This window comes from Passer domesticus, chromosome 8, assembly GCF_036417665.1.
Source record: "Passer domesticus isolate bPasDom1 chromosome 8, bPasDom1.hap1, whole genome shotgun sequence".
Taxonomy (NCBI): domain Eukaryota; kingdom Metazoa; phylum Chordata; class Aves; order Passeriformes; family Passeridae; genus Passer; species Passer domesticus.
Window position 1 is genome coordinate 45,755,978 of NC_087481.1, and position 8,768 is coordinate 45,764,745.

The following is an 8,768-nucleotide window of genomic DNA, read 5'->3' on the forward strand; positions in this document are numbered from 1 at the left end:
CACTGTGGGGACAAGGCATGGGCAGCGGGCAGGTCACCCCGCCTGCGTGCCAGGACCGACCCGCTCTAGGAAGCGGGCAGGCTCAGGTTTCTCCAGGCTTTTCCAGACCAAATTCCTCCGAAGAACCAACCCGTCAGCAAATTCTTGGGGAAGCGGTTGCAGCTGTGTGCAGGGTCACCCGGGCCCGAGGAGGGTGGCCGAATGGCAAGGGACGCCCCGGAGCCCAGGCTGGCCCGGTCCCCGGCAAGAGCCGCGGCTCAGCTCCATCCCAGCAGGAATCCTGCCGTGTGCTGGGGCTTTCCCACCAGCCCCCATTCCTGCGGGGGCAGGAACCGAAAAGACGGCGGGGGTGCATTCCCGGGATGTCCCCGCACTGGCACGACCGTGCCAGCTTTGGCACTGCGGTGCCGGGGGACAGCGGGTTCCGTGACCCGCCCGGGCCCGCGGCAAACCGGGCCCGTGTCCCCGCCGGCCGCGGGCTGCCCCGGCCCGGGGTCTCTGCTGCCACCTCCAGGGCACTGCTGGCCTCGTCCCCGGCCCCTTGCGGTGGCACTGCCCCTGTGCCCGGGGCTGCGGAGCCTGCAGTAATGCACGGACACCTCAGCGCCACCGCCCTCATCTGTAAAAGCCGCACCAGCAGCGGAGCCGGGGAGCCCCCAAGCAGTGTCATGTCCTGAGGGGCTCGGGCACATCCTCCCGTGGCGGTGGCGTCCTCTGTTCAGCCTGCCCTGGTGCTCAGGGCTGCACGGCTCCCCAGACCGGGCGGGTGCTCCAGAGGGTGCCCCCAGCTCTGCATCACCGTGCCCGCTGTCGCCTGTGCCACCCTCCCTTTCCCCAGCCTGCAGCAGCGCCAGCAGGGCTGGGACGCGGCCAGGGAAGGTGACCCGCTGCCAGCACCCCGGCACCCGCTGCCACTGGGGACGGGCACTGGGGAGGGGGAGCCCGCCCGCTCCCCCCTGCAAGAGGCTGCCCGTTTCCAGGCGTCATTAAAGAGCAATTAGCTGGAAATTAAGCTGAGAACAAGTATTGATTAGCTCATTAAGGCTGGGGGAGCCGGCTGAGGCGGTAGGAATTGCTGCTGCTCGCCCTCATTATGGGCAAGGTTAAAACATGTGGTCGGGCAGCTCATTAAAAATGCCAGGGACCAATCGATGTCCCCAGCTCAGCGCCGCCCAGCACCCCCAGCACCCCTGGGGACATCCAGCTGCTTTCTGGGACTGGCCCTTGACCTCTGCCATGAGCCAGCTCGGGAAGGGACTGCGCAGCCTGGCTCCCCTGCAGAGGCAGCAGTATCCCTTTTGGGCTTGTCAACCCCCCAAAACTCACTGGCCAAGTAAGTTTTCTCTTCCCCAATCAGGGGAATCCACAGGACAGGTTTCTCCTAGCACAGTGAAAAGGCAGAATCTGCACCACTGCTGGCTCCCGGAGAGAACAGACACCGTGTCTGAGCACCCCAGAACCTGCAATGCTCCAGCACTGAGTTTTTCAGGTCTCTGCCTAGCACTGACAGCTTGTGCAGATGTGGGACAGACCAAAGGGGATCTCAGGGATGGAATGAAAGCAGGTGACCAATGAAAGACACTCAGTGGCTCTGTGTGCCTGAGTACTGCCACACCACACTGCCCTGTATCCCAGCCTCATGGCTCTTGGGGTTAGCCCAGACTCGGCCTGGCCAGAGCCATGCAGCTGGACCCAGCCACCCCGAGGATTTGTGTCTCTGGTCCCATGTCCCTCCCATTTCCATCCCTGCCTCTCGTGGCCACCAGCAGCCCAGGGCCAGCTCCCAGCCAGCACACACAAGGAGGGTGCCCCTGCAAAGCCGGGTGGTGTGTGTGGGAGGAAGCAGGTGTCATCATTATTTTTGTTTTCTTTACACTGCTCTGGAAATATATTGTATTCTCAGATAATCCCGTTCAATTATACCACAATAAAACACATAATAAAAACGTAATTCATTTTTCCTGAGCGCTCCATCTCCCTGTGTCTTGGCAAGCTATTAAAAATTTGTCTTCATTTTTCTGGCAAGAGCCTTGTACCTTTTCATCTTTAATTTATGAGAGCAGAATAGCTACTGACAAGCCCTTATTGCACGGCAAGGGGCTGCATTATTTATAAGCTGCCAATGGCTGGCTCAGGGGAGATATTTGCAATATTCCGGGGCCAGGAGAAGGAGGGGGACAGATCCCTGATGTGCCTGTCCCAACCCACTCACTTCCCCACCCTGGGCAGGTGCTGGGTGCAGGTGTTGGCTGCCCCTTGAGGGGAGCAGCTCAAGCCTGGCCTCCGCCAGCCCCTGCCAGCTGTGGAAGCTGTGGCACAGGGTGGCTTTGGGCTGCCTGGCTCTTTTCTTGTCACTGCTGTATCTGCCCATCTTGGCCTTTGCAGCGGTCTCTCTTCAGCATGGGGCACTGCAGAGCACTGCATCCCTCCTCTCCCCGGCTGGACATCCACTGCTCCTTCTGACTGCCCTGTCAGACAAAGCTGAGGGGAGGCAGCTGCTGCCCGCAGGCTTGCCAGGCTCCTGCCACAGCACCTCTCCAACGTGCTCTCTGATAGCTGTGCATAGAAAGTGGGATAAAAATAGTCCTGCAGGGAAGGCACAGGAGCAGGGCCAGGATTGTCCTGTGAGCGGGCTGCAAGAGGGGGTGTGAGTGTGGGCAGAGCCAGGGTGACGCTGCGGCCTCTCCAAACCAGCAGCATCCAGGGCAGCAGCTTAGCAAAGCTCTCTGCGCAGCGGCGAGGCCCAAAGCCGACTGTACTAAAAAAAACCCTCCTGACAGCTGGATAAGCTGAAACACATGCCAGGCCAGCCAGAGCTGCTGCAAAGGCAGCGGGCTGGAAAGCAGCACCCAGCCCCAGGGGGTGCAGAGGCACCCCAAAAGCCAGCCTGCCCCTCTCTCCTGCTCCCATCCTCACCCCAACAGCAGTCCCTTTCACCATGTACAAATTAGCGAGCAGCACACTTCTCTTTGCTGTTGGTTTTGTATAAACAATCTGCCTTTATTGTTTGGTACATATAGGTACATTATATGTATATCAAAAATATCTAGAGGAAACCACAGTGCACTTAAAGCTATTTGAGAAGGTCCACCTGAAAGCAAGCACTCCAGGAGGGGGTAGAGTAACCCCTCAGGGGAAGCCCAGCCCTGAACGCAGATGGCATTAAAATGAGAATAGAAGACAAGACTCTACTGGGATTAAAATGTGCCATTTGCTCTGGGGATGGAAGCAGCAGAAAGCCAGATTAAATCCCCAGAGCAGCCCGGAGGAGAGCAGAAGGTGAGCTGGGAGCACACGGCTGGGCTGGGAGAGCCCCCCACTCTGGTTCCAACCGCTACGTGCAATCGATCACTCACCCCAGCTCTTTTGGGTATGGGGAGTTTTCCTCTCCCAAAGCTGCTCTGCCATCCCCAGGCACCAGCTGCTGAACCACTGGGCACTGTAGGGTGCCTGCAGAGGTACTCCACCTTCAATTGCTGATTCTCTACTGCCTCCTAAAGCTGGGGAGCACCATTTTCTTCCTCATCTCACTTTTATTTTTCCCTCCAGCGCAGCTCACAAGGTCCCTGGTGTTGCTGCCTGCACTTCCCTGTGCACTGCACAGAGCTACAGGGCTGCACCAGGGTGCCAGCCAGGAGGTCCCCAGGGCAGGGCACGGGGACAGGGTTTGGTGTGGTGCTGCAGGCACCCCAGGGAGCAGGACTGAGCACCGGGACCTATGGACACACAACGGCCAAGGGAAAGCGGCGGCAGCCCCAGGGGATCCAAAGGGCAAAGCTCAGCACTGCGCTGGCCTGGCAGCTCCGTGGGGCACATCTCAGCCCCCCAGGAGCTGCTCAGAGCCCTTTGTTGAAGTAGACAGTCTCCAGGCATGGATCTTTCTTCCGGATGTGATCTTGGACTTCAGGCTCCAGGCTGCTCACAGGCATTGAGCTGTAAGGAAACGTGGATACAGAGGATGGAGGGGCATAGCCACCAGGGGCCTCAGGCTGGAAACTACCACTGCACACCCGTGGGTCTGCACTGCTGCCTCTGCACAGAGATGTGTGTGCACTGGTTTAAGCCCCTGACTGCTCAAAGAAGCAAAAGAATCTCTTGGGAGTCAGAGAGCACCCCCATCCCACACAGCAGCCACACGTGCAGGCAAAGTGCTTGTCTGTACCTTTTCTGTGGGAAGAGTGCGCAGCACAGCGGGGTGGCAAACACCAAACTGCAAAGGAAAGACATGGAAAGGTGAAGCTGGGCTGCATAAATCACCCACACCCACCCATGGCCTGATCCCAGAGCAGCAATGAGGCAGCCCAGAGCTGTGCTGGGTATTCAGCCAGGAAAGGGCTACAGAGATGCCCTCTCCAAGCTCCAGACTCTGCATCTGGCTCCTGAGGTGGGGCAAAGTCTGTCCCCCAATGATGTAGGGGAACAGCAATGCTGAGTAGGAGCCCATGGCAGGCTTGACAGACAACAAGATGAGGCAAAACAACTCCTGGTCCCAGAACCTCATATCCCATCCCGTCTGCCTGGGGTGCAACTAGCCTGGCCAAGCTCTGGCATCTCCCAGGAAACTTTGGGGCAGTTCTCTCCCCACACTGCCAAGCAGGGTTCCCAGCAGCACTGTCCCATACACTACGCAGGGCAGGGATGCCCATCAGTGGAGGAGGACTTACCAGAGTCCCACCAGGCTGACCTGCAGGGGAGCATTCAGGTACGGGTACCGCTGCCAGGGACAGGGAGAGGAAGTGTGTCAGTGCAGTGCACAGGGCAGGAAGGTGTCTATTCCCCAACAGGGTGCCAGCCCTGAGGGGTGCCAACAACGTGCCAAGCTTGGTGGGTGTCCCTCCGCCCCCCTGCCCATCCCAGGTTCACTGGTACCTTCAGGAAAGCTCTCTTCTCCAGCATGTTCATGATCACCGGCGGAATGGCTGAGGCAGGGAGGAAGGAGATGAGCTCCCAGGGCTCACAGCCCCCTGCCAGCAGTGGGACCCCATCCCACGCTGCCAGGGATCAGCTGCCATCTCCCAGCAGAGGTGGAGGAAGGGACACTCACCCATGGCTGGTGCTGCCATGCCAATGCGGGACACCACCACCTGGAAAATGGCCTTCTGGGCTGCTGCTGTGGATTCGCCCAGGCGGTTCCCGTTCTCATCCGTGACAGGGATCCCCAGCTTGAGCTCTCTGCAGGGACACAGGGCATCAGGGGGCCACAGGGCACGATGGTGAGGGGTCAGGACACAGGACAGGGACACGTCTCCAAGGGAGGCTGGCATCCTCCTGTACCCCACCCACACAATAAATCAGAGGGGTCTCAGCTGGACCCACATTCACATTTGGCAGCAGTCCTCAACAGGGACCAATAACCCCCTGGGTTGCAACCAGGTGCTTGTACTCTCAAGCCAATCCCCCACGCTAAGGATCAGCAAGGAAGTCCCTGCATTCCCCACCTGAGGCAAGCCTGTCCCACCGCAGGGGCTCACCTCTGCCTCATCAGCGGGATGTTGATGCAGTTGGCAGCTGCCACGGCCGCAAAAGGCACGTACCGGCCGATGATGGCTGGCAAGTGCTGGGGGGAAAAGCAGGAGAACGTCACATAGAGGGTCTGGGGGCAGAGCTGGCTGTCCCTGGGTCTGCCTCCATCTTCCTGCAAGACCTTGGGGTGTCCCAGCCCCACTGGGGGAAAAGTGTTCCCTCCTCCCCTGCAACTCTCAGCTGGTAAAAGCTGCACACACCAAAGGGTCTGGGGGAACCCAGGTCCCCTGCCAGGCCTGGATGGAGGCTGAGGGGTGAAAGAAGCCTGGAGATACATCCAGAGCAAGGCTGGAGGGACAGGCCATCTCCACAGCCATCACTGGGGAGAGCAGTTGCCTTGTGTGCACAACCTCAGCAAACCCCTTTTCTTCATTTTCTCCCCCACTCCAGGTGAATCCCCTGCTCAGCTCAGGGCTGAGGGCGATCCCATGGGGAGGATCCACGTCCCCCAGTTGTGATGGTGAAGGATAAGCTCACCTTGGTGAGGGATTTGAGTCCCAGTGCTGTGACAACTGCCCCCGTGGTTGCACTCACATAGGCTGTCCCCAACTGGCTGAAAGAGCAGGAGTGACAACAGTAAGCCAGGCTCTCCCCATCCCAGGGAAGAGCATCAGGACATCTGGGTTCCTCTCTCAGCTCTACCACTAACCCTGACAGCCCAATGGCATCCATCTCTGCCTTCACCAGGTCCCTACTGTCCCATCTCACAGTGCCCTGCTATGCAAGGCACCCCCTGGTGTTTTGGGGTGCCTTGAGGACGTGGTCAGAGCGATGCTCACCTGGGGGTGATGGGTGCATCTCCGCTGCGGTTGGTGTAGTTGACAATGGCATTGAAGGACTGGTTGACCCACTGCCAGAACAGCACGGCTGGTGTGGTCCTGCCAGAGAGAGGAGGGTGCTGGAGACACTGCGGGATGTCACCCGTGCTCCTACAGCACGGGCACGAGCGGGGTACGGGACACGCGTCCCCTCCTCACCCCAGAGCCAGGAGGATCCTCCAGGCATCCTCTGGGTCCTGAGGTGAGGAGAGGACAGGTACCTGTAGAAGGTCAACATGCAACCAGTGATGGTCATGTTCATGGGGACCTGAGCGGACATGCGTCCCACCAGGATCATCTTCTCGCCCGTGTCAGGGTGGAAAGCAGAGTCATAGATGTACTTTGCCCGCCAAAGCTGGTCCTCTGTCAGCCCAGGGTGCACGGTGCCTGCCCTGCAGGGAAGGGTGACACTGTTCAAACACCTCTGCCAGCACACATGGCTGGTCCCCACACCTGTCTGGGAGATGCCTCAGGGACCAGCCAGGCAGTTCTGGGGGCTTTGGCCAGAGGGGCCAGCATCACTTCTCTTCCCACTCCTGGGAATGGCTCCTGCCTGGGAGCAGCACTGAGGGTACACCCACCCTCCCAGAGGGTACCTGTAGTCCTCCACCACCCGTCGGGCTTCCTCCAGGGTAGCCCCCGAGAGCAGCAGGTTTCGGGGGTCGGTCACCATGAAGAAGTGCTTGGCCCGGCCCTGGAAGGTGCTCTGGTCCCAACGGGGCTCCCGGATGTTGATGGTGGCAGGCAAGGATGGTGGCATTTTCTGGCAGGGCAGGGGATGAAAGGGTTATATGGGATGTGGTGCCCGTGTGTCCCCCCACATCCCTGCTGCAGCAGCTCTGGGGCTCCCCAGCCTGGGGGGACACGGGGTGAACAGGAAGCCCCTCTGTAAAGGAGCTCAGCAGCGACTCCCGAGCCCTCCCAGCGCAAGGCAGCTCGTGGGTGGTGCGACCTGTAACGGGACTGCACCTTGTGCCAAAGGGAAACCCGCGCCCTTGCCCACGCCAGCCACCAGAAGTCAGGGACCCCCCACCCCAGCAGAGCACCCGGGTCACAGAGGAGGGGACAGGGACCCCGCACCGAGGGGCCACAGCTGCTGCCAGCACCGGGAGAGCGGAATGAGGAAGGGCACTGGAAGGAGGAATGTCCCTCCCGGCACGGCACCGACACGCCCGGCGCGGCTCTATTTCCACGCCCGCCCTGCCCCGAGGGAAGCGGGGCTCTGCCCGCTTCCTTCCCGCGCCGAGCATCCCTCCCGCCACGCGTGACCCCCCCGGCACGGGCACCCGGCGCACCCCCGCACTCACGGCTCCCGCGACAGCGCCCGCCGTGCCCGCGCCGCCGCCGCCGCCCCTCTCCCGCCCCTGCGCGCGCTGACGTGCGGCCTCGTCACGGGTGGGCGGCCCCGCGCCGGGCGGGCGGGGCGGGGCGGGCGGCGCGCGGGGGGCGGCGGGGACCACGCGCGAGCGGGGCCGGCGGCGGGGGGAGCGGTACGTGCCGAGCCGCACGCGGCGCCCGCGGCCCTCCCGCGCTGGCGGGGGCGTGCCCGTGGGCGCGCACGCGCCCGCCCGTGACCGCGCGCCTGCGCCCGCGCGCCGGCGGGGCTCCGGCCCGCCCGGGTGCTCGCGCTTGCACGCGGGCGTTCACGTGCGCGCGCCGCCGCGCGCCCCCGTGTCAGCCGCGCGCGTGTCCCCCGCGGGGTGGGGGCGGGTCTCGGTGCCCGCGCCGCGCGCGTGCCCGTAGCGCGGCGTCGGCGCCCGCGCGTGTCGCGGTGGTCGCGCCGGGGCGCGCGCGGACCGCGCCTCCGCGGGAGCGGGCGCCGGCTCGCGCGTCGGGCGGCGCGTGCCGGGACGCGCGTGTGTGAGCGGGGCCGCGTCCACGCGGGTGCGCGCAGGGGCGCGGGCACGCATGCCGTGGACGTGCGGGTGCATGGGGTGCGTGTGCATGTGGGTGCGTGTCCCCACGCCGGCCGTGCCCCCCCAGCCCCTGACCCCGGCGCTGTCGGGGCGGCCCCCCCGCGCCGGCCCCCGCCCCCGCCGCCCGCCCGCGGCCCCCCCGCAGTCCCCGCGGCCGCCGCGCATCACCTGAAACCGCCGCGGTGTCGGGTTCGCGCCGGCGGCGCCGGGCCCCGCCGGGGGGTCACGGCCGGCCCGGGCTGGAGGCGATGCCCCCCGGGAAGGGGGACACGGGGGGATACCGGCTGGCATCACCGGAGTGAGCGGAGCGGAGGCACGCGACAGCCCTCCGCCCCTGACCGTGCCTCAGTTTCCCCTGTGTGCCCCCGGGATGCTCTGCGCTAAGGCAGGAGGTCAGGGGGGACACCACATCCATTGCCACTCGCAGCCTCGCCGGGGGTCGCGCCCCCGGACCCTCTCGCGGGGGACACCCACGGGACTGCCACCCCCCCGCCAGCTGCGAGGCCAGCCC

At 63.3% G+C, this 8,768-nt stretch overlaps 1 protein-coding gene across 3 annotated transcripts; it reads right to left on the reverse strand.

The window, feature by feature from the left end:
• Positions 1–2,975: 2,975 nt before the first annotated feature.
• Positions 2,976–8,554, reverse strand: SFXN3 (sideroflexin 3). 3 transcript variants are annotated; one of them, XM_064431128.1, is made up of 11 exons: positions 8,426–8,554; positions 6,938–7,104; positions 6,563–6,733; positions 6,303–6,401; positions 6,001–6,076; positions 5,472–5,557; positions 5,045–5,172; positions 4,870–4,919; positions 4,665–4,714; positions 4,163–4,210; positions 2,976–3,933 (listed from the first exon to the last, which is right to left on the reverse strand). In XM_064431128.1, exons 1-11 carry the CDS (start codon positions 8,546–8,548, stop codon positions 3,837–3,839), a joined length of 1,095 nt encoding a protein of 364 aa, XP_064287198.1. In that variant the 5' UTR covers positions 8,549–8,554; the 3' UTR covers positions 2,976–3,836. The 3 variants fall into 3 exon arrangements, with proteins under 3 accessions (XP_064287198.1, XP_064287199.1, XP_064287200.1); XM_064431129.1 differs by lacking the exon at positions 8,426–8,554 and adding an exon at positions 7,649–7,769; XM_064431130.1 differs by lacking the exon at positions 8,426–8,554 and adding an exon at positions 7,637–7,727.
• Between the last annotated feature and the right edge of the window lie 214 nt (positions 8,555–8,768).